The sequence below is a fragment of the Ips typographus genome, linkage group LG6 (genome assembly GCF_016097725.1).
Source record: "Ips typographus isolate SLU linkage group LG6, UJ_Ityp_2.0, whole genome shotgun sequence".
In the NCBI taxonomy this organism is placed as follows: Eukaryota; Metazoa; Arthropoda; class Insecta; order Coleoptera; family Curculionidae; genus Ips; species Ips typographus.
The window spans coordinates 11976987-12001001 of NC_138427.1; the positions used below are offsets into that span (position 1 = coordinate 11976987).

The following is a 24015-nucleotide window of genomic DNA, read 5'->3' on the forward strand; positions in this document are numbered from 1 at the left end:
TCTATTTTAGGTTATGTCAAATGTCAGGGTGGGGACGTAACGTCAACAGACGTCAACTGGATGCAGAATGGTTGCGTGACCGTCAAAACAAAAGCACACGTGACTATACTTATGTTAATGCTTTTGATATCACGTGACACGGATTCATCTAAGTGGTAGGCAACACACAATACATATGTATCACAACAGGGTGTTAAAACCGCCGATTTTTAAATTATGGTACTGATGATGGTTATTTTGATATTTTTAGTAGTACACCTGACTGAATTAAGTAAACTGTATTTTATTCACTTACTAGTTCTTCATTAAAAATAGTGTAAATGTATGATTGTATATACTTATGTAACCAGGCCGCGGTGGTGGTACACGAAAGTTTTCACTACATTTGCTATATTTTACAAATTGCATAATACTGGTAGTACTATTAAATGCAGCTAGATACAACGGCGGAAATCGAAAGTGCGCGTTTGCAACTGATAACTTTATAGGTTGCAGTATCGTTTGCCTTCGCCGTGTCTTACACCCGGTTTACCTCAATGCAAACTGTACAAAAATGTTTTTAACGTTTTTAACACTTAATTTATTATTATAAAGCTAAAATAAAAATGAGTTTGCGTTCAATTTTAGCTTGGATATGCGCGCTTTCTGTATTCGATTTAGTGGTACCGGAAACGATTATATCATCCGAAAGTACCTACAGCGAGCCGAATACACGGTCCCAAATGAAGATCCTGGTGGATATGTTTGATCAGCACCAATGGGGAAATCGGTTAGCAGACTTAAGCAATGAAAATTGCAGAAAAGACATGGAAACTTATGTAGGAAGCTTGGAAAGTAACACAACGTTATGGGCTGCTAAAAGTAAGTAAAACAGTTTTCTTTTCTGGTTTTAATATGTAAAACACGCCAACTTAGAAAGTGATTGTTGTATATATGTCTGTATAAATTTGCAAAAAAAGTTAATATAGGGCTCAAGGCTGAATGACTGGTGTTCTAGTAATGAGAGCTATAAGAGCAAGATGAAAAAATTGCATGTTATAATAGTAAATGCAATTTATTCGTCAAAATGGGTTTTTGCTTGTTTATACAATTTTCTGTATGAGAATGTTTTATGATACAAAAAGTAAATCAAATAAACTATCGGGGGTTAGTGGCTTAGTCGCTCATCGAATTTTATAACAAACAAAATCAATTTTTGGAAAGTATTGATTGAAACAGTTAATTTAGCTAAGATAGTGATGAAGCAAAAGTTACCTTAATTTTAATTGGTCACTTCCTTACTGGTTTTACCGGAAGTTACGCCACCTGCCAATTTTTATAGGCAAGTTTATTATCGTTAATTTGCAATTTTCAGTATTTTTAAAAAGTTTCTTATAATAATCGCCCACTCAGCTGAATTATTCCTACAATATTATCAATTAATTAATAGATTTAATTAAAAATTTCAAGTTATAACATAAAAACTGTATTGAAAATAATATAAGGAACCGTTTAATGCACGCATTGAGAATTCCTAGCCTCAGCAATTACGTAATGGTCAAGTGCTGGTTTACTTTTGCACCGTGAATCGTAATTATTTGCGCGATATATAGAAAGTAAGTTCAAACAGGTTTTTGAAGAAACGAAGAAATTAAGTTTATTAGGTAATTCCTATTATTTTGTGGGGTTGTCACACTTGTACTTTGAATACACTTAAAACCCTAAAAAATGGTATTTTTGTTCAAATGTTTGTCTAACAGTTATTTCTTTCAGTGTATGATGCATCAGGACGTTACAACGGCCATTTTTTCTTCGGTAACGATTTCTGGTTGGGATCCTCCAGTTTATGTTCGGAACTTCAGGACCCTAAAATCAACTCGGAAATTCCGCCATTTTTTGCGGGATATTTTGTCGCTAAAGTGGGAATCAACTTTACTGCCTCAGTAATATTTTAACAATTACACTAATAAATGCACTAAAATTGTTCTTTCAGGCCAGGGAAATATATTTAGGTCTTTGCCTACCAAAATCCTGCACCAACGAAGATGTCAGCAAAATGCTGATTAAGGAACCTGGCCAAATTTTTTTGGTGAACATTATCAACGTTCGGACAGTACCAGGCAGTTACCAGCTACTGCAGGATCCCAAGTTTCAAATAATCAGGTTTGTGTGCTTTGTATATGTTGAAACAAAAGTCAATTATGCAAATATTACAAGGATTTTGTCGAACATATGCATTTTAGCTCCATTTACATACTTAAATTCTATTTGCTTTGTAAGGTTGATTGTGACATCAAAGTGCAACTGAAACTTACAAGACACGCACTTAAGTACGCAAGAGATAATTTGGTTGGACTGTTTTATCTGTTTTAATTGAAAATTGCATTTCTTTGTATAGTCATCAACGAAAAGGTATAGAGAGAAATGCTTGGAACTAAATTTTTGATTTTGAAACTTTAGACTAGTTAGGAGGTGAACATACCACCTAACTCTTGAGCCAGAGGGAAGGGGAGGTTTTGACAGTCTCACATTCCGGTTTTTTGTTTATATCTCGGAAACTTTGTATTCTACCGACATGACCACTCTGTACAAAATAAAAGCTGATTAAATTTACTACGTTTCATTCAGTCAATTCGATATCTTTTATAGTTTTCGAGATATTCGCTCTTGAATATCTGTAAGCCTTTCTAGAGCGGATATTTTGAAAACTATTCAAGATACCAAAAAACTTATTCAGCTTTCATTTTGTTAGAGTGGTAATTTCAAAAATACTGACTGAAATGGCGTTTCATTGCATTTCTGACTTTGCTTAATTTTCAAAAGGATTCATCACAGTTTGAGTTAAGTAAGAGTAGTTAATTGAAAAATTCTATACGTCCCTGGATTTTATGGTAAATTTACCGTACCGTAACCCCAGATTTTACTATTTAGAGACAGTACTGACTAAAATTGTGTTTTACTAGATTTTAACTGACCCTTTTCCATTTTTGATGGTAATGATCATAGTTTCAGTACAGTAAGGTTTGTTTATGGAAAAAATACAGTACGTCTCTAGATTTTAAGGCCAATTTACTGGTTACTCAGCAAATTTCAGTGCCGTAATCCCCAGATTTCAAAAATACTAACTGAATTGACCTTTCATTGCAATTCTCCTCCAGATTTCGAAAAAAGTCAAAAATTGTGTTTATACGTTTTTTGATCATTTAGATTAATACCAACATTTTGTTTCCTGTACTAATTTTTTCTGTAACTACTGTAGTATTTCTGCTCTGATTACCATATCCATCATATTTGTGGCATCGGTGGTTGAAGTGTTAATCAAACGAAAATCAACCACAACAGACCTGGAAACTGAACATTCTGTGAGCAAAGAAAGGATAATTACCAAGGATGACAACCCTAAAAACAAAAACAGTAACACTGATAGCATGAGTGTTTGTAAAAGTTTTCAAATATTACTTTTAATAGGTTTCTTCTTAAAAGCTTTACTGGCTTTCTCTGTCATTTCCAACGGGAATAACATTCTAACCATCAATACTGGATCTAAGGATGTTATTAGTTGCTTACACGGTTTGAGGGTGTTATCCATAGGCTGGATTATTCTAGTACATTCTTACTTGCAAGTGTTTGGTGTGGCTCGAAACAAATACGTGCGCACTATTACAGAACGGAATTTTATGTACCAAACCATTGCAAACGGTACTTTTTCAGTGGATACGTTTTTCTTTATCAGGTTTGTTTGAAATATTAGATTTAAGTAAGTTTAACCGCCAATTTTCAGTGGTTTACTGATGACTTTGGGATTTTTTAAAAGCGAAACTCCATTAACCCAGAATTCGTCGGACAAGGCTCGGATACGTGGGTTTTGGAGTACTTGCGCTAAATTTGGCGTTATGCTTACTTACAGGTTTATGAGACTCACTCCAGTGTACTTATTTGTGCTCGGAGTCAATGAAATTGTTATGAGATATATTCACAAGTGAGTTTTAGTGTTAAATGGGTATTAAGCCAGAGTTAGTGGAGTTTTTTTAGTACTTCAGTGTTTACACCTGCGATTGTGGATCACGTGACTTGTGAGCAGTTTTGGTGGAGAAACGCCCTGTATATCAACAATTTCTACCCTAGAGCACAAATGTGTATGTTGTGGTCTTGGTATATAGCGAATGATACCCAGTTTTTTGTTGTTGCTTCTGTGATTCTGCTTGTGGCCATACGGTGAGATTTACCAAGTAAACAGGTAAACAAACGTAAAAGGTTGTGTTTTTAGAAGTGCTAAACACTTGAAATATGCTGGGATTTCTATCGTAGTTATTCTGGTTGCTTCCTGGCTTTCCACCTTTGTCATAGCCGTGAAATTTAACTACATTGCACGGGTGCAAGAGCCTTTTGCATTGTTTGATGAACTGTATGATAAGCCTTGGATGAGAATAGGGCCTTATTTAATTGGCATGATCATAGGTGTGTCAAACTTACTTTAAAATCAAGCTAAAATAAACAGAGTAAATCCTATAGGCTATACCCTATTCAAACTAAAAGGAAAGGTCATTCTTACGTTACCCGTAGTTGTGATTGGATGGACTCTATCCTTGACTTGTTTGGCAGCCTTAGTGTACGGTTTAGGTAAACAAGGACTGGTTGTACCAGCCTCAGCCTTCTACGTAAGACTTATTCAAAACGTAAGGAAAACTTAAATTACCATTAATCTATATAGGTTGCCTTAGGGCATACAGCTTGGGCTTTATCCCTAAGCTGGATTACCATAGCTTGCAGTAGCGGTTATGGTGGACCGTTTAACGCGTTTTTCAGTTGTAAGTTCTTCTTACCTTTAAGCAAACTTACCTACGTCGCTTACCTCGTCCATCCAGTTTTGATGTTTCTTACCAGTTTTTCGTTGGATGGACCGTTTCAGATTCACAATCTAATCACGGTATTGATTTACATTTACACGTAAATTACTCCAGTACCAATCACTTTACGGTTTTAGGTGGTAATGTTTTTTGGGAACGCAGTTTTGTCTTTCATCATTGCGTTTGTGGTTTCTTTGCTGTTTGAAGCGCCCGCCATAAATTTGATGAAACTGATTTTTTCAAGTCGTTAATGTTTTGTTTTTTTTATATTTAATATGAATACTCTTGGAAAAATTGTTTGGTTTTATTTTGTCTTGAGCTTACCTAGTCGTTCAGGCTTAGATAGCAACCAGGAGAAAAAATAGTTTCTGACAGCGCAAAAATTGGTATTAAAAGGAAAATGAGTGGTAAACTTTAGTTTGAAAATGCTCTCTAATATCTTAATTTTCATATTTCTACAGAGTGCTGGTTTTTCTAAAATTGAAGGTTAAATTGGGGCAATTTTAAGTTCAATAAAATGCCGCTTTAAAAACCCCATCAATATTTTCAATGACACTCAAAAAAAAATAAAAATTCCATATTAGATTTTTACATTTTTAAATTAGATTTCTACAATATCAAAAAAATTACACATTTTTTTGTTTTAATAAAGTCGTTTTCAAACCAATAATCACGTGACACCGTCAAATGATTGTTGCGTAACGTTATTTTTATAACGCTCTTTTTACTCTTTCCTGGTTTCAACAATCAAATTTAATAAAAATAGACTTACTGGACCATTTGCAGTCATTCTAGTTAAAACGTTGAAATGAAATGACACCTTTATCGCACAAAAACTAATTTAAATTAAGTTTAGACTGTGAAACTTTAAATAGAACGCACCAAAGTGAAAATCAGGGTCTAAACTTGCCGTAAATTAAACTGGAAAAATCAAAATATACTATATTTTATAAATAATGCCTTGAACATTGATTAGGTCAGAGAGTGCTCGGTATCATTATCTGACAGTTTGTCACATGATCATTCTGTTGCAAATGACAAATAAAATCACGTGTACTAGTGTCATTTGACCTAACAAACGACATTTTATTGAACTCCAAATTGCGCAACCTTTCTTTGTATCTTTTCAGAGTGTAATTACAGAGTGTTGTCTATTGCCTAAAAATAATACTCACATAGGAATAAGTAGCCTTCAAAATCTGTTCAAATAAAAGAAAATTTAAAAAACAATATCAATATTGAACTTTTATCCAAATTACCGCAATAACTGACTGCAAAGACATCACACCAAAACCACCAATTGTATAACAAAGAGGTTTCTGAGCTCTTCTCATTACCAACAGCATCATTGACTTAATTTGGGGCGATTGCTCGTGCCAATTGCTCTCCCAAATAGCCATGCTAATGTTTACACTCTAAAATTGGTTACGTTTACTACTATAATGCTATTTTATCGAAAAAACCTACTTCGAAAATTAGTTCATTTCCTGAGTGATAGTAGACAAACAATCGAATCATAACGGTTGTAATAAAAGTGAATACAGTTAAGAAGGAAATGAAGGTCATGTCATTCTGCAAATCGCAATTATTTACTAATATTGTATGTTTGTTTTATATGGTACTCACAGGCGAAGTTTGCACCAACAGAGCTGCAATCTGAAATGAACTTTGTAGAAAATCAAAAACCGTATAAGTACTCATACACTCATTGATCCCATCTACATATCTATAAAAGCTTTGTTTTACACAATTTTCTTAATCTTAAATGTTACTTTTTTACTGTATGATTTTTTTGTGTTTTTTGATGCACTCCCTAAACACAACAAAAGCACTGATATACTCATTGCAATTACTCTGCCTCATATATTCGACTTTGTAACGTCCAAAATTTCGGAGAACATGTTGCAACTTCTTCAACTGAGCAACTGGGTATCTATACATGTTGAACATTAAAATGTGAAGGTAAGTAACGTACAAAGCCCCAATTAGCAAGTCAAACAATTGTAAAACGTAGACAATCTAGAAATAAACATTTTACAAGATTGAAACTACCTTAAAGTACACTGTACCCAGTAATATTCCATTTTGTCAAAAGGAAACCAGGAGTCCACAATTAAAGGCCTTAAAGCCTGAGTGGTATTTCCAATTTGAATTATATCTGGTTTACTCATCATGGGGAACAAAACGTACTGGAATAAAGTAAGATACACAGGAGCAGCATACCAATTGGATATGCTGTCACTACTTTTAATGAATTTATCCTCAATTTCTCTAGTCTATGGAGATATAATGAATTAATCAAATACAATTGCCTGGAAACTCACTTTGTCGTCTTCCAGAAAATCATTGTGCTTTTCTTCATCAATAATGGACTGAATCAAGTCGTTCACCATTTTGTTAAACCTCATCACCAATTGTCTGACTGCTGTTGATGTAAAAACCATTACAACACATATATTGGCGCAAATTTCGTCCAATTTTAATTCATCAGCAGTGCATTGTAGGTACAATTCAATATATTCAGTGATTATAAAGCCACTAAACCAGAAATGTAGAAAAACTGAGTACCAGCGATACAAAGTTTGACGTAGATGGTTGTGTTGGAACATAAACTGCCAAGGAAACACGCCAATTATTGACGAGTAAATTATGGCTACACGAAGATTTTTGCATTGTGGATAAGCCTAAAAAAGTTTTTGATAGAAAATTGTCTGAAATGTTTCAGATACTACTTACAGCCATCCTGAATGTACCTGCTTGACTGACTGATATTATAATTAAAAACTGCAAAGATCGAACGATCGCCAAAAGTGTAATTTTTTATTTATTGCAGCCGTGATTGCAGGAATTCAATTATTTACCAACTAATAACAGAGTGTAGACAATTTGCAAACATGCACTAGTTATTGAATTCAGCTAATTTTAACCATATTTTATAAACAGAAGGACAAAATAAAATCTCAAAAAAGATGAAACACGATTTAATGCTACTGTGTCAATATAGACAAAAGAAGTAATAATATACAATTTGTACAAATGTTAAATTTATATAAAACAAACACACTTTAGATTATAATTATATAAAACTACAATTATTTTAGAAGTTTGAGTTTTAACACACACACACTCAGAATGAAATAAAAATAGTTCTTAAAATCGAAAGGTAGATGAAGCTTTAGCTAGTATATATTTGGTATTAAGAAGCTTTTTGTGAAGTCGTTTCGGACAGTACAAAATAAAAAAATACCTTTTTGGTGTCCTCTTTACACATGTCCTGAAAAAGCACTATATACACAAATGCACTGCACTAAGTAAGTACAATCGATTGAGCGTCCCTGTAGTACAGTTATTGAAGAATATTCACCTGAAATGAAACCAAATTTTATTTTTGTATTACTATTTTTAGTTAGCAAAACAAGTTAGTTGAGTAAGTTAACACTAAACCTACCAGAAAAACAATCAAACAAACAACAAAAACAATCCACGTGTGTTAAATGGCTGAAGCGGACACGGACATTGCCACGTTTTGTTCTGAGTACTCTTCATACTCCTCTTCACCACCTTCCGGTTCTTCATAGTCATCCAAACCTTCCTCTGTAGGATCTTCCTCACCCTCAATATCTCGATTGTTAGGTGGAGGAACAGGGGCAGAGGAGGGTTTGTTTAGATCCTAATTTAGAGTTAGTGTTTAGCTGGTTAGTAAAGGCAACCACACTGGGTACTCCTCTGTCTCAGGAAAAGTAGCAGTGACGACATTAGGTCTGTTCGTAGAGAGAATCTCCAACTAGTAATCAGAAAATTAAATACATTCATTGGCCACAAATCAGAAAACGTCATAGACAACTTGACATTTACTGTTTCTGAGTTGGAAACCAGTTAGGGATTGCCTCTGCAAACAGACCTATTAACTGTGACATGTGTGATATCAGATAACACATAGTCAAATTATGGTCGTAAAGCTCAGTAATAGAAAAGGAATGACAATTATTACGTCACTGCCACTAGTCCTGAGACGAACTTTACATACTTTTGGAGGTCTCCAACCACAACCGGGTAAGGGCAACCCATCAGGCCCTAAGGGACAAGGGGCGTCCAATCCAGGCACTCCCTGATCGCCCTTATCTCCTTTGTCTCCTTTTCTACCCCTTTTGCCTAGGGGCCCCTATACACAACCATTTTCAGAACGTTACCCTGATAAATTAACAAGAAAACTTACAGAATCGCCTTTGTATCCTTTATCACCTTTAGGACCCTGTAAATTTAATTTTTTAAATTTTTTGTTGTACAATGTATTAAAGACATGCTAATTTGTGAGGGAAGAAGCGTTAGTCTTGTGCGCTAAAATGTTAGTAGTACCTCAACACCAGGAATTCCGTCAGTTCCCTAAAAGAAAACAACTTGTTAGTGTTAACTAATGGGGTTATATAAATACTAACTTTGTAACAAACACACAACTGAATAAAAACATTGGTAATGTATACTCACTGGTAGTCCAGGATCTCCTCTTTCTCCTTTAGTACCAGGTTCTCCTTGTGCACCCTGACGTGCGCATTAAAGAACAATCATATAGGTCGTTACTAATTGTTCATCAATTTTACAGCAAAAAATCTATACATTTTAGTTAATAGCTACAAACATCTAGTTAGATGTTTTTGCTACTTCTGAGACTGTTTTTTTAAATATTTATAGATTTTTTGTTTAAATCATTATACTCACTTTCATACCATCCAAACCGGGCGGTCCCTGTGAAGAAAAATATCTAAGAAACAATGTGCGAAAGTGTGAGCCTGTAAAACTAGGATGAATGATGGATGGATGCCAAAATGCTCAACATTTTCACTTTCAACTCAATGTGTGTATCAAAACCATGCAGCGGTTTCATCTGAACACTTGTTGCGGGAAATTTATAAACTAGAAATTAAACGTTTTTAGAGTGAGGTTAGAGATGATAATAAGCAAATGGCAAAGTTCCGCACATGCACATACATTTATTTATGGATTTTTCTTTAATACAACTGGCTCTTATATGCTAAAATAATATTTCGAAATGTACATTCAGTTTGGTCATGAATATATCCGATAACTATTACAGCTGGTACTTTACAAAACTGGACGAAATCGTTTAAGTTTAATAACAATTCACTTTCCTTAGGTTGTATCAAAAACTATGGGAAACATGCTTCTTTACATCAATTACAGAAAGAATCAATTTTCCCCCATCAAATCCGTTTGTTCGGTTCACACAGTTTTACTTACAAGTTTTATTAATACTATAAAAATCAGTCACGTAGAATCGTTATTATTATTAGTTTTAACTCTAACTGTATATTAATTACAAATTCTAGCCTAGTATGAAACACCTAAAAATGTTAACTTTTATTATACATTTTTTTTTGTCGTAACGTGTCCAATAGTTAAAATACTGTACTCGGTTTATTTAAGTACAAGTACGGGACGCAAACTGTTAATGGCATTAAGTAAATGTAGTGACGTTGGTTTGGTAACTACAAATTTATACAACTGAACAAGTAATAAATACACTTACATTTACGGATAACAGTAACAATACCCAATATTGTTATGCAATTTTTACAGAATTGTGGTGTATGTGTTGTGTAGAGTAAGTTTAACAAAAAAAATCCCAGAAGATCCCGGTTTTACCAGCTTCTGTTACTGTCCTCCTAAAATATTCTCGTATTTCGGTCATGCATCTTGATATTGGCAGTCGGGGTTCAAACAATCACTTAACAAAATGTCAGGGCTGTATCACTCGCACAGTATAACGTATATAAGGTCCGTTTCGGATTATTTTTTTAATGTTAACTGGGGTTGTTAATATTTGTTAAGTCACTGCATTGGAAAACCCTGCTCTAGTCCAAGTTATAGTATAGTTTCCTTACCGTTTGGCCCGGTTTTCCGTAATCACCCTGCCTACCGCTTTCACCTCTCAAACCCATAGGACCCTTAAAAAAATACAAAATAAACAAAAATTATGATTTTTGCGTTAAAACACAGTTAATTTATTTAATCTGGCTCAGTCAAGTCGTTCAGTTGCAAGAATTGTTTTAAATTACCAGAAATCTCTAGGGCCATTTTTAAAGTGACAGCGATTTCTAAATGTTACTGACAACCTTCTAAAAAGTGTCACAAGCGTTTTAAACCGCTCCAGAGCTGTTTTACATTGTCAGAGGTCTCTAGGACCGTTTTGAATGTGCTCAAAGTCCTCTAAATGCTACTGAGAACTTTCTGAAAACTTCCAGAGCCTACTACAACTGTCTTAAACTTTACCAGGACTGTTTTAAATTGCCAGAGGCCTTTGGGACCATTTTGACAGTTTTATAGATCTCTAAATACTATTGAAAACACTCTAAAAGTGCCAGAAGCCTCTAACCTTAAATAAATAAACCAATTATTAGTGAATATTATTGGTAGTAACTATCTGGTAAATAATGTTTAAATTTGTACTTACAGGAAGACCCATTGGTCCGGCGTCACCTTTTGCACCTTTTTCTCCCTGAAAATTATTATGAAAAATTACGCAAGTAATGACAAAAGACCTAATTTAAAGAATTAAAAATGTGTACAAGATAAAGTTTTTTACTATCAAAAACTTACCGGTTCTCCTTTGATTCCATCCATACCCCTGTCGCCTTTAATTCCTGGAGGTCCTTGCAGTCCTGGCGTTCCGGCTGGACCTGGAGGTCCTGGAGGTCCCATCAGCTTAAAAATGATATTTAGACGTTGAGTTTAAAAGCAAACAATACACAAAAATCCTCATTACCGGTTCTCCAGCCGATATCACTTCTCCAGTGGCGTCACCCTGGAACAGTGTAAGAAAAGTACAAAAAGGATGTTGTTAACACTAAATTTGATTGTGACGTTTGAAGCAGGGTCTAAGTTGGAGTAAAAGGTGTAATTTACTTACTTGTCGTCTCCTGAGCTTTTTGTATTTCTGCATAAAAAAAAGGTTTTACTGCATTGAATGCCAAATTAAAGAAACACTTACCGATTCTCCTTTGTCGCCTTTTTCACCTTTTTGACCTGGATAACCCGGTGGTCCTGGCAGACCTGGAGGACCCATCAAACCAGGAGGACCAATGTCGCCATATTCACCTTTCTCTCCCTTAGGTCCTATCAGACCCTAAATTAAAACCCCGATTAGTCTTTATTGTTAGTTATTGTAAGGTTAACGTACAGGTAAACCCGGTGGTCCTTGTGGTCCCGGTTCTCCATTGACTCCACCTAATCCGGTTGGACCTGCAGGACCAACATCGCCCTTCGGACCTGACAAACACAATATCGCATGTCAGATACTTTTCAAAGACATCAAAAACCTGTTACCCAACAAATTAAACCGAGTAAGCATGAATTATTAGAATTTTAGTTAGTAGATCAACCGCAACCTGGTCAATGATGTGTTTTAGTTCTTTTTTTACCTGGAAGACCCATTAAACCCCAATCTCCCCGATCTCCTTTTTGACCAGGGACCCCTGGATCCCCCTTTTCTCCGGGGTCGCCTTTCGACAATGATCCGTCTTGACCCTAAGCAAACGACTACGTCAGGTTTTGTATATAGCTTCATATCAAAGTGCACTCAGGTCGTTTTCAGTGTGTCAAAGGACTTTTTTACGTCCATTAACACACCAACAACTTCCATATATTAGTGTGAACACTGTGTATAAAACAAAATAAAAAAGGTGGATTAATAACAACAAAAATAACATTTACACTATTATATACAAATAAGTACAAATTAAAGTGAAAACAACTCCACCACAGTAATAATTAAGCACAGCTATCTACAATAATTAGAACAACGTGTATATCTACAAAGTGGCGTGATAAATTAAATCGCGTTTTGCAATAAACGGTATATCATACACCCTCAAATTATGACTGCAAAACATAAAATTATATACAATGTGACTCTAGACAATAAATAATAAAATTATCAGCAGCTGATTTAAAACTTTTGCGTTCCTAAATAAATATACATTATTATAAAGAAGAAGCCAGCGTGTGTTTGTATAATATGCAAATGAAAGCAAAATAGCATATATTCGAAGCCCCGATGAAATTTTATACCGGAAGCGAAGCGAAGCACGAAAAGCAACATCTAAACCAAATAAAGGCCAATCATGCGCATTCTAATCAAGTAAACATGCTGAAGATATCCAAACCAATTCCCAAAATGATATGAAGCTATATGCAAATGAGGTATGTCAGTTTGTTAGGTTCGGAAGTTTTTTTGAACTGATCCAGTGATTAAATTGTGTTTGATGGCACTATTAAATTATTAATAAGAATTTTAGGTCTTTTTATAATGTAATTTATTAGCACTTCTCCGAATTTTAGTCAAACTGTGAACCAGTTCAAAAATCTTTAGTTGGGTCATAGAAAGAAAAACATGGGTCCAAGTACGTTACCCGTTTACCCCGTTTCCCTCGGGCGCCTTTGTCTCCGGGGGGTCCAGGCGGTCCCACCGGTCCCGATTCACCTTTCTCACCTTATTCGACAAAATCGCGGATAACAAACTGAAAAATGCGTGAAAAAAATGTGCAACCAATACCTCGCGGACCTGGTGGTCCCGGCGGTCCCTCGATCAACGACGTGGCGATATTATCCCCGGAGATTGTTGTCGTCAGGCCTCGTTCGCCCTTATCTCCTCTGTCGCCCTAAAATGAAACTCGCTGGATATATTTGCATTTCAAAGGGAGCAATTAGAGCGGGGAAAACGTTTCACGACCCCAGCTTTGGCTATACAGGGTAATTCAAATTCGACCCTCACCATTGGGATCTCAGAAACCATAAGAGATATGAGAAAGTTTAAATTGGGGCAAAGTTGCGCAATTTAAAGCTCAACCAAATGCTGTTTTAAAAATTTTGATTTTCCGAGTACTTCCGAAGATATCCGAAAAAAACTGAAAATTTGATTTTTTGTTTTTATTTATTTCTAACCTTATTTGAAGAGATATCCCAAAACTAAAAGCATCTTTTCATTGCCACTTTTTCTTAGCTATTCGATGATGGATTCAAATTTGCCACACGACGTTTCGTTTTCTGTCAGTCATCATCAACTTTCTTTTTTCTTATGGGAGCCATATTGGATTTTTAGACCATCAAATAGTACGTTTTATTCTGATTTTAGTGATGTATAATAACTTATGATTTGCTTCATAAATAACAAAATAATTCAATAAAAACTATTTTTACTTTAGTTATTGGCTTTGAGTTAATGGGCCGTTTTAAAAAATGTCATTATTTGACAGTACTTGTCAAACACGATAATTCGGACGATCATTAGAGCTTTTAGAGATTTTTACCTTAGTTAGCTTTGAGTTAATGAGACGTTTTATGAAGATTACTTGGTAGTACTTGTCACACGCAATTGGCCTGAACATACTTAGTCACAAAGGTGTACAGGTGACTTAAAGCTTAGGCCACTCGCTACGCTTGTGGACCTAGTTGTTCTTTTCGTGAATAAAAAATGGTTTAAGTCACTTGCTGTATAAATAACTATAAACTTGCACTTAACATTATAAAAAATTGAAATTTGGCAAAAAATGAAGTTCCTAAAATGATGATCTTTCTCTTGGAAACATAAATAAGCCTTTTAAGTTAGAGATAATGCTAACAAATCTCTTTTTCTGATTAACCGAAATAGTTCAGCAATGCTTGTATAATAATAACATTTTCTGCGGGGATTTCTTTTCTAGATACATTTTTGACTATGATTGACGCTCTAATGATCGTCCGAATTATCGTGTTTGACAAGTACTGTCAAATAATGACATTTTTTAAAACGGCCCATTAACTCAAAGCCAATAACTAAAGTAAAAATAGTTTTTATTGAATTATTTTGTTATTTATGAAGCAAATCATAAGTTATTATACATCACTAAAATCAGAATAAAACGTACTATTTGATGGTCTAAAAATCCAATATGGCTCCCATAAGAAAAAAGAAAGTTGATGATGACTGACAGAAAACGAAACGTCGTGTGGCAAATTTGAATCCATCATCGAATAGCTAAGAAAAAGTGGCAATGAAAAGATGCTTTTAGTTTTGGGATATCTCTTCAAATAAGGTTAGAAATAAATAAAAACAAAAAATCAAATTTTCAGTTTTTTTCGGATATCTTCGGAAGTACTCGGAAAATCAAAATTTTTAAAACAGCATTTGGTTGAGCTTTAAATTGCGCAACTTTGCCCCAATTTAAACTTTCTCATATCTCTTATGGTTTCTGAGATCCCAATGGTGAGGGTCGAATTTGAATTACCCTGTATAGGATACACACTAATTAAGTTTTTTTTTGGTAAGGAAAATTCACTTTACTGAATGTTTTAAGAATAGTTGTTGGTGTTCACCTTTAGTCCAGGTGCACCATCCATTCCAGGTCGACCTGGTGGGCCGATCGGCCCTGGATCTCCTTTTTCACCAGCTGGTCCGGGCTCGCCGGGCATTCCTTGTCGACCTTCGTGACCCGTTGATCCTTCAGGACCTATTGGTCCGGGAGGTCCCGGCGGTCCCGGTTCTCCTGGTTCACCCTAAACACAATATGATTTTCAATTAAGACTTTTGTATTTATTATTTAGCTGACAAACCTAGTTTTTTGTATTGTTTTTAAAATACTAATAATAAATTATGTATGTAGAAACATGCTTTGAAATTAACCCATTTATGTAATTAAACTTTTCTCAACCCTTTAAATTTTTTTGAAAAATAAAAAATTAATTTGAGGTCCTTTGGTATGAATATACCCTTTGCTGTGCATTAGAACCCTTCTGGGACAAAACAAAAATTTGCACTTTTGACCAAAAATTGCAGTTTTTATTTCAACTCCTATCAATTTCACTAACCTGCCATTAGAAAGAACTTGGAAACCCTACAAAATGAGCTAAAACTGGTACCTCTAGCTCTTTACGTTTCCAAGATATTAAATTTAAAAAAGTACCTAGTTTATTTCTGTTATATTTACCATTTACCTAAAAGATTAAACATCAGAAGCATTTCCTGAAACCCTTTGAAAAGTTTAAAAAAACAACTTAGATTTATCAGCTAAATAAAATAAACAATTAAAATTCAGCATTATAGTAAGAAGTCATGCGTTTTAAATACGACAAACACGCATGCAATATTCATGCTGACAGTATTTAGAAAAAATAAACTAAATTTATCACTCTATATATTAGTATTAAATACTTATCACTCTAAATATATCCCCTTGAAAACGAAAGCTTGTTATAATAGTCATGTTGGTTTTTTTTGCTTGGTGAAAGAAAAAAGTGAAAACAGGTTCTACAGAAAGTAAGAGAGAGTAAGCGGTGAAGCATGAGTACTAAAGTCTAACTCACTTTTAGCGTAATGATAGTTTCCCCGGTTATGTTATGGCCCCTTTCCTGAAGCCCCTAAAAAGGACACTAATCATAAATTAAACACAAAAACAACGAAAAACATAAACTACCAAAAGTGCAGTATAAAAAATGAGACACAGTTCCCACATCAATATAAACATGCCCTAGCTACAGAGACGTAAAAAAAATAGACTACATTAGACGTGTACACCAAATCTACGACACTGAGGTGTGCTGTCGTTACCTTGACAGCTACAATTTCAGCATAGCCCAAGCTTCCGCCACGTAAGGTCGTCACTGACCTTTTAAAGCCCTAAATAAAGAAAAACATATATTTTCGAAGACTTTTTGGTGTCAACAAGTATAGCCAAGCTAAACGATAGCTACAAACTAGAATAAGTAAAAAACTAAAGCTAAAACAGAATGCAACCAAAATTGTAAAATTCTAACTGAAATCGGTTTGAAAAGTTACTCACCCGTCCAGGCGGCTTTAAAAATCAAAAATTTTGAGAATAATAAGCCAAGTTTAAAGGGTAATTTTTGTGTTACAATTTGGAGAACATAAAAGCTACGATTTTACTTGATCAAACTAGTTTTAAGTCATACGACCAGGGTGAAGGCAAATAACTCGTAGTGTCATTGATTATTAAACAAAAACTAGTGACATTTTTACTGCATTTTTATTTAAAACTTACCTTTACTGCTTGCATTACGTCAATTCCGGCGCTTCCAGGCTGTCCCCGTTGACCTTTCTCTCCAGGTTCTCCCTTTTCCCCTTTTGGCCCGTCCAGTCCTATAGGACCCTATATAAAATATGAATTATTATTTCCCCTCAATGAAACCCTTACAAGATAAAGTGTTAGATGGGTCTCTTTAATATGAATTGTTAATATGGATGATCGGAGTATTTATACAGTCCCTAAGTTCATATAGGGCAAATGGAGTGACGTGTAGTGGTAAATTACAATTACACGAGTAATATACATAACTTATGGTTAATCAAACGTATGAACTTAGAGGCCGTAACCACACTAAATTATTCCTCGGTATATATACACGGAGGTTCAAATTAAGTTTTAATAGCAAGCGGCCTTTCGATTAATTACAAGGGTTGGTTAGCGCTAATTGCACACACTAATAATTTAAAAGTTAAATTTTTTATTTTCCTAATACACAACGGAATGACAGGACTTATTGTAGAAGTTGCTGAACGAGAGATAAATTGAGTATCAAGAACGATAATAACAAAAATGTTGTTTGATGTTCTGGCCCAATTAAAGGTAAAAAATCAACAGGCCGTTTTAAAAGCGTTTCCACCAATCTGCCCTTAAGGCCCTAATCCCACCACCGACAAGTGACTTTCCGCTTCCGCCACCAACAAAAAAAAGCGACAAAACAAATGAAAATCAACAGACCGGAAATCCCGGAAATCCACGAACCCCCGTCGGACCCTGCAACAGACATATTTCATTAAGTCCATTTTTCTTACTTTGTCCAGGATTTGTACGAATGATTTAATCCTCGCACGGCTAACACGATTAACGGTTCCAAAAAAACGGGATTATCTGGATACGAACAACCAAAGGCCCGAGCTTATAAACAAGCATAAACGGGACTTAACATGTAAAAGTATCCTCGTTTTGAACGTGTATAAATGGAGGCTGAAAGCCAGATTAAATTTCTAGTTGTGACTACTTTCTGGACAGGGCAGGCTTTGGGGGTGGTTAATACCGGCTTTAACTTTGAAATCAATGTACAAGCATGTTTTAGTAAAACAGTCACCTTTATGGAAATTGTAGCATTCAGATGCGACTTTTATACTTCAGAATTACATCGGTGGAGTATAGAGGTCGCTCCTGTATTAAAAAGGCACGATGACTCAATTTCTACAAAATGCTTACACAAAGATGAAATGATAAAATCATGCGGGATCCTCAAATATTAATTTGATCTACGGATTAAAGCACAACATATGAACGAGCAACGACTTCGAGGAAAGAGAGACTCCAAACCGCTCAAGACGTCCAAACTTTGGGGGGGACCGTGTGTTAAACTAAATCGGACAGATTTATTATCAACAGTCTGGGGTGAAATTTCCCCCCTTTCCAAGAGTTCGTATTAGTGCCTCAGTTTAACTTTCGTATTATAACTAACACCCAAAAAACCACGATGCCTCTTACCCTCAAGCCCACTTCTCCTTTTTGACCCTTGTCACCCTGTAATATTAATTGAGACCGGGGTTAATTATTTATGGCAGGAACCTGCTAATCTAGACTAAAGTAATTAATATTAAAATTATTTGTGCGGCTGACCATTTAGGCCGGAATGTGTATTAAGTATTTTTCGTCGTGATTTATAGATTAAACTGAGTGAACGCACCAAAAAATTACATAAAAAACTAGAACTAATGAAATGAGTGAGTTTAATGGACACTTCAACAGTCTTCCGTTCTTCTTTTATCAGTTTGTCGTTTTTTTTTGTAATTTCTGGACCATCAGGAAGCTCAATCATTTCATTCTTCCGCTCTTCTTTTGAAAAGTTTAGGCACTTAGTCAGCTCAATCACTTCAACCGTTTCTTCTACTTTTCTCTTGAAAATTTTCCAAATTTGACTCATTTCACATAACGTAGCTTAGTCTGAATATTTGTAGTACTGAAAAGAGTTTGTATTTTATTTATATATATTTTTTAGTAATTTACAGGACTTTGAAAATGCGTTAAAAATTCAAGTTAAAAGTTCAGTTTATAACTTAAAAGTCAAATTAGCAGAGTGCAATGTTGCCAAATAACACGTTTTATAGCACGATACGAAAACTTTCTTATTTCACTCGACAAAAAGTAATTTAATATCAATTTGACATGATGCCTTTAGTTTAGTTTTATTGTTAGAGACTTAAAAACTGATAGAAATAAAGACCACTTTATATGGTTCTAATTTACTTTACAAACTGGCAACTCAAAAGCAGACCTAGAAAGGCCCTGATGATAGAAGTAGCTCCTGGGGGTCTATTTTTGACCAAACGCAACTTTAGAAACGAATGAAAATTATACGCAAATTTGCGAAGAAGCTTGTGACAACACGCAACTCAAAAATCAAGTCAAGTCAAAAATTTACCCCCTGGCTAGCTAATTGGTTAAAAATCGTCTACGTCATATCTGCTGGGCGTATTATGTTATAATGCAATTAAATTTTTGTTGTTAGAATTAGTATTTCTAAAAATAAAAAAAAGTATTTCATATTTTTTTGTGTTCTACTAAAATGTGGAATGAGCCCATTAGCCAGCACAACCATTTCAACTCATTCTTCTATTCTTCTCTTGAAAATTTTGGGCTGTTTGGACTGAGCCAACTCAGTCATTTCAATACATTCGTCCGCTCTTCTACTTGTCAATTGAAAAATTTGAACAACTACAGCTAGTATATTTACTTTACCGCCCGTTGCCCTGAGACTCCTGACAGGCCGTAAAAATAATCAAAAGCCCTAGGGCGTAAAATATCTGTTTCAGCCATGGAAACCTAGGCGTAAATAAACATTACAGCGACATTTGTGCGTAAAATATTTTACTCCACGACCTCTCCAAAAATCCCTCTGTCTCAACTTAAAAAAATCACCCTGTAAAGTTTTTTAACTTCAACATAGTGTTGTTGAAGCTGTTCTCTCTCTAGAAAAATCTTGTTTAGCTACTTAAGAAAATTAAGAAGTTTTCGTCAATCTTGCTAGAGATGATTCAAGAAATGATGAAAGTATTGCCAACAGTGACCCAATTAACCTTTAATTATTTTCAAAATTTTCTTCCAGTCGGTATTCAAATAAAAATAGTTGTAACAATATTTTCACTTACAAAATCTGTAGTAGTAACAGAAATTAAACAACTGGGCAACACTGAGCACAATACAAACATTAGTACAGAAGTGAAAACGACAAGATTAATAATAAAACAAATAAATAAAAAAATAAAATAAAAATATGTACCGGAAAACCGTGCTTTCCTGCCGCACCCGGGGGGCCCTAAGAAAAAAACGAAACAAAATTAAAACTAAAAAAAAAAAACCAAAACAAGTTTGCGATTAATGGTTATTAGTTTTACCTGAGGTCCTGGTTCTCCTGGGTCTCCTTTTTTGCCCTTTTTTCCTCGTTTACCCTGAGGGCCGGGAGGCCCAGCCGGTCCTGGAGGACCTGCAAAAAAAAGGACACTCGTCAATACATTTACCGGAGAATCTGTAACAGTTTTCCTCAATCAAATCAAGTTTCCCAAAAGCACTGAACCGCCTAAGACGAATGCCTGACTCTAATTGAGCAATTGTCAAACATTGTACCATCTCTCCGTTAGAATTGCTTTAGCAAAACACAAACAAAGATAAATTGAATCGCACGTAGGAAAACGAGCGTTTATAAGACCCTCGAAAACGCTTTGTTCTATCCCCTCATAAACACGAAGGAAGCCGCGACCGGAGGGGAAAAACGATTCTCATCTCCTTTTCACTGACTGTGAAATTTCCATAAGGTGATTATTGTCTAATTTTGACCTCGTAACCTCGTATACGTTCTGAAACTATTAGTTTATTCGGATTGGCGTAAACGAAAGGGAAACGTGCATTAAGGGATGGTCGGATAACGATCGTTTGTTGCAACGAATGACATCCACTAGGGAGGAAAAGTCGGTCTGGGGGGAATTTATGGTAATCTATGGCTTGCAGCCAAAAGGAAACCGGGAAAATTGTCCTTTGAGTTTGTAAATTGAAGCAGTTCGATTTTATTGTAGATAACTATTTCAGCTACATTTAGTGTCTATCTGTAAGGTGATAATTCTTTCAGACGTGAAGCCCTTTTGTAAACAAACGAAATCCTTACTAATACGTCTCTGTCATCGTCTAATCGTTTATATTGTTTCCGCCTTTTCCTGTTCCTTTTCCGTACCCACATCCACACCGTAAAATGGAAAGGGAAAGCGGCCCTTATCTGCTGACTGAAACGATAATACAACAAATTTTATAACGCCCTTTTTTGATTTTTCCGGTTCGAATGGGAGTTTCTCTTTAACTGACATTTTATTGAGACCGGATAAATTTCGTAGAGGGTGCCCTATTGAAATTTCCTCTCGCCTGTCGATCCTAAACATCTGACCTGGTGAAAATGTTAAATGTCACTTGACTTTCTGGGATATCGATCTGATAAAATGCAATTTCCATCAAAGCCTTTGAAATAAATTAATTCGTTTCTAGTCAGCGAATCGTACAAAAACCCAACACAGAAAGAAGTAGAGCTCGAATCAGATGAGAAAAGGCCACCGCATCATCAATGACGCAGTTTTTAAAACTATTTCTTTCTCCTTCTACAGTTGCCGTCGCATTAGATATAATCAGAGGCGTCCTATTAAAATATTCCCGAAAATATATTGTTAAGCGGTCAAAAAGCCACTTGGCAACGTAGTACGGTTTTTACTTGGACACAATTAAAACAGATGCGGCAGCGGCCAGGGACATTTGGACCTTTTTATATGCTTTTACTAGCCGGCACTCTAAACGGTGTTGCCAAGTTTAAAAAAATGTAGTGGCGGACAGGGAGACTTAGGGGGTTAGGTTAGGTTCCGTTTTAGTCTGGTGTTTTGGTTGTATTGTTGATGGTCGCAGTTGAAGTTCACATAGTGTTATGAATAAAAAACGTTATTTTGTCAAAATGTCTTTCAAAAAGGTTGGAAAGAAAGGTGTTATCATATACAGCCAAGGCCGTGAAATCGTCAGTAACGTCTTACAATTTATGAAGAAAGAAGCAGAAGGAGTTTCCATTCCTTTGAAAAACTTGTTGTCTTTTATTTTCTTTATTAAAAACGACGAAAATGTTTCATTTTACTGATAAAATAATAGCACGCCACTGACTGGCTGCAACAACTTGGAAAGTAACGAGAGCAGCAATATTTAAAGCGAGACGTACAGAGATCGTGACATCATCGTTTGATGACGCCTGTGGCCTTTTCTTAGCTGATTCGAGCTCTAAATCTTGAAAGCTCGCAAAATTGAAATCTGGATTATGTTCCATTAATAATTCCCGAGAAGCGAAAGGCTTAACAAGGTTATAACGATGCGCTTACTGCCTGATTACTCTTCATCAGTCAGTTTGCCAAATTCATGGCAAAGAGGGTGAATATTAAACGTTTGCATAGGAGGGTAACTTTAGGTTATTGGAAAGTTTTAAAATCAAGATTAAATTGGTTTTAGTGGAATTAATTACATTTTAACCAGAATAAATTTGTATGTCAACTTGTGTTCTTGTGATGAATGAAATCGAATGCCAAAGCCTAGAAGGACTGCTAGAAGAAACTTGTGTTTGTAATATTGCCAGATGTTGCTTGTAGGTGCATCAAACTAGCACTTTTGCGGTAACAAACAAGTTCTAGCTGACTTTGCTTTTAAAACAGTCTTGTACTTAAAAGATTTATTATGCGTCCCCTTAAAACCGAACAAGCTGTGTTTTACGATAACACCTCGATAGATTTTATGGCTCTAAAACACACACACGGCTGTGTGTTAATGTCTTCATTTTCAGACAATTGGTTACTTTACATAGTTCGACCCACACCGTGTCTGGTACCCGACGAGATTTCCTCAAGGGATGGTGGGATTGGTACCGACGACGTCGCGCTTTTAATCCCCACGTGATGTTTGTGAAGGAATTAATGAGCTCTGGCAACGCCGCAAATAGACACCCAAAATATATATCTTTTATCTCTCCGCCCCGCTCTATTATGTGGTTTAAAGTGGGCCCCATAAAGGCCCATTAAATGGGGAAGATTAATACGGTTAAATTTTTGCTTCCGGCAATGTGTGCTTTTGACAAATATAGTGCGGAACGGCAACTTCCATGTTTTTTCTCTCATTTTCAACTATAAATTTACGGCAGAAGCTTACGTTTTACTGTAGAACAAATAGTCAGTTTACAAGTAACATTAGTATGCAGGAGGAGAAGAGGTTTCGTATTTCGTGGCTGCAGCTTTAAGGTCGATTACCGTAATTGTGTTCGGATCGAATTAGCCTCGATTCCTGAAAGGAATCCCTTCAATGGCCGACCCCAGGGAAATTCAATTTCTAATTTAGATTTCGTCCATAGAAAGCTTTTAACCACAAAAATCAAATGTTAACAGTGAAAGTATAATGACATAGTGATCTACATGTACAGTATTTGCGTAAATCTCAGCATGGTCAAAATATTTTAGTTTTTTTATTATTCTTATTAAAAAGTTTATCAACTACTGACGTAAAATTTAAAACGAAAATGCCCAAATAGCATGTATTATTGGCAACTGCGCTTGGGTGGTCCCGGACAAATTGGTAGGTTGGTAATTCGGTGTTATTACGAGAATCGAGTATTAATTTTCAAACACACCACTAACCCATTATCTAAACCTAATGACTGTATAATGGACAATCAAGAGGATATTAAAGCCTGTAAATAACTCGTATTAATTTTGAATGGATTTTTTAAAATTGAGTTGTTACGATCCCTTTTGCGCCAATAAAGTTCGAGCTGATCCGGGTATAATGTATAGTTTAACGTCGTAATTACAAAAAGGGCCGATTTATGATTCAGTTTCAGAACAATTAAATTCCATCCTCGGGGCGGTACTCGTATCAAATCCTTTAGTCTTGGCTGATTTAGTTTGCCCGCCCGTTTAAGAAGAGTTACAGCTTTGACTAATGGCCGACATCGGAGGGGATCGCTAATTGCCTCCCGGTCTTCGAAAGGTAATAAAAATCAAGCTAAACATTTATCTCGGCCTTAAATCTTGTCGCATTTACGCTTTGACCGATGACCCACGACCAACATCCAAGAAAAAGCG

The 24015-nt window shown here is 35.5% G+C and overlaps 3 protein-coding genes across 32 annotated transcripts in view; 1 reads left to right on the plus strand and 2 right to left on the minus strand.

Moving 5' to 3' along the window:
- The first annotated feature begins 10 nt into the window (after positions 1 to 10).
- LOC145730785 (nose resistant to fluoxetine protein 6-like) lies at positions 11 to 5120 on the plus strand. Of its 3 annotated transcripts, XM_081982199.1 has the most exons (12): positions 11 to 155; positions 628 to 861; positions 1753 to 1922; positions 1973 to 2142; positions 3239 to 3393; positions 3448 to 3712; positions 3761 to 3958; positions 4012 to 4194; positions 4247 to 4437; positions 4492 to 4637; positions 4691 to 4906; positions 4964 to 5120. In XM_081982199.1, exons 2-12 carry the CDS (start codon positions 723 to 725, stop codon positions 5075 to 5077), a joined length of 1947 nt encoding a protein of 648 aa, XP_081838325.1. In that variant the 5' UTR covers positions 11 to 155; positions 628 to 722; the 3' UTR covers positions 5078 to 5120. The 3 variants fall into 3 exon arrangements, with proteins under 3 accessions (XP_081838325.1, XP_081838324.1, XP_081838323.1); XM_081982198.1 differs by lacking the exon at positions 11 to 155 and having other exon boundaries at positions 268 to 861; positions 4250 to 4437; XM_081982197.1 differs by lacking the exon at positions 11 to 155 and having other exon boundaries at positions 274 to 861.
- On the minus strand, positions 5114 to 7652 carry LOC145730814 (odorant receptor 30a-like). The gene is made up of 7 exons (XM_081982242.1): positions 7151 to 7652; positions 6896 to 7102; positions 6607 to 6845; positions 6453 to 6552; positions 6294 to 6398; positions 6086 to 6241; positions 5114 to 6025 (listed from the first exon to the last, which is right to left on the minus strand). The coding sequence occupies exons 1-7, from the start codon at positions 7433 to 7435 to the stop codon at positions 5978 to 5980; spliced, it is 1140 nt and encodes a 379-aa protein (XP_081838368.1). The 5' UTR covers positions 7436 to 7652; the 3' UTR covers positions 5114 to 5977.
- Positions 7653 to 7791: 139 nt separating this feature from the next.
- The window catches only part of LOC145730782 (uncharacterized), a 55715-nt gene continuing 39491 nt past the window's right edge, over positions 7792 to 24015 (minus strand). Inside the window, exons 2-27 of one of the 28 annotated variants that reach the window (XM_081982167.1) lie at positions 20269 to 20357; positions 20154 to 20189; positions 18362 to 18397; positions 17597 to 17632; positions 16877 to 16984; positions 16658 to 16669; positions 16426 to 16494; positions 16182 to 16235; positions 15195 to 15374; positions 13396 to 13501; positions 13253 to 13332; positions 12263 to 12368; positions 12022 to 12110; positions 11833 to 11967; positions 11752 to 11778; positions 11608 to 11646; positions 11442 to 11546; positions 11296 to 11340; positions 10727 to 10789; positions 9543 to 9569; positions 9312 to 9365; positions 9183 to 9209; positions 9043 to 9078; positions 8854 to 8988; positions 8275 to 8496; positions 7792 to 8190 (exon numbers count right to left, since the gene is read on the minus strand). In XM_081982167.1, the coding sequence (XP_081838293.1) occupies positions 8317 to 8496; positions 8854 to 8988; positions 9043 to 9078; positions 9183 to 9209; positions 9312 to 9365; positions 9543 to 9569; positions 10727 to 10789; positions 11296 to 11340; positions 11442 to 11546; positions 11608 to 11646; positions 11752 to 11778; positions 11833 to 11967; positions 12022 to 12110; positions 12263 to 12368; positions 13253 to 13332; positions 13396 to 13501; positions 15195 to 15374; positions 16182 to 16235; positions 16426 to 16494; positions 16658 to 16669; positions 16877 to 16984; positions 17597 to 17632; positions 18362 to 18397; positions 20154 to 20189; positions 20269 to 20357 (1874 nt within the window). In that variant the 3' untranslated portion in view covers positions 7792 to 8190; positions 8275 to 8316. Of the gene's footprint in view, positions 8191 to 8274; positions 8497 to 8853; positions 8989 to 9042; positions 9079 to 9182; positions 9210 to 9311; positions 9366 to 9542; positions 9570 to 9794; positions 10508 to 10726; positions 10790 to 11295; positions 11341 to 11441; positions 11547 to 11607; positions 11653 to 11751; positions 11779 to 11832; positions 11968 to 12021; positions 12111 to 12262; positions 12369 to 13252; positions 13333 to 13395; positions 13502 to 15194; positions 15375 to 16181; positions 16236 to 16425; positions 16495 to 16657; positions 16670 to 16876; positions 16985 to 17596; positions 17633 to 18361; positions 18398 to 20153; positions 20190 to 20268; positions 20358 to 24015 lie in introns of those variants that run through there. The other 27 variants (XM_081982166.1, XM_081982169.1, XM_081982186.1 and 24 more) reach the window with 27 other exon arrangements.

What these genes read in the sequence shown, in the direction of transcription:
- LOC145730785 (XM_081982197.1), top strand. Translation starts at nt 606, where the DNA reads ATGAGTTTGCGTTCAATTTTAGCTTGGATATGCGCGCTTTCTGTATTC. An exon ending in CCCAAGTTTCAAATAATCAG is followed by an intron (nt 2,143 to 3,238) that starts GTTTGTGTGCTT and finishes TAACTACTGTAG; the next exon opens with TATTTCTGCTCTGATTACCA. An exon ending in TTTAATTGGCATGATCATAG is followed by an intron (nt 4,438 to 4,491) that starts GTGTGTCAAACT and finishes TAAATCCTATAG; the next exon opens with GCTATACCCTATTCAAACTA.
- LOC145730814 (XM_081982242.1), bottom strand. Translation starts at nt 7,435, where the DNA reads ATGTTCCAACACAACCATCTACGTCAAACTTTGTATCGCTGGTACTCA. An exon ending in AAACACAAAAAAATCATACA is followed by an intron (nt 6,553 to 6,606) that starts GTAAAAAAGTAA and finishes AAGCTTTTATAG; the next exon opens with ATATGTAGATGGGATCAATG. An exon ending in CTTTGCAGTCAGTTATTGCG is followed by an intron (nt 6,026 to 6,085) that starts GTAATTTGGATA and finishes TTATTTGAACAG; the next exon opens with ATTTTGAAGGCTACTTATTC.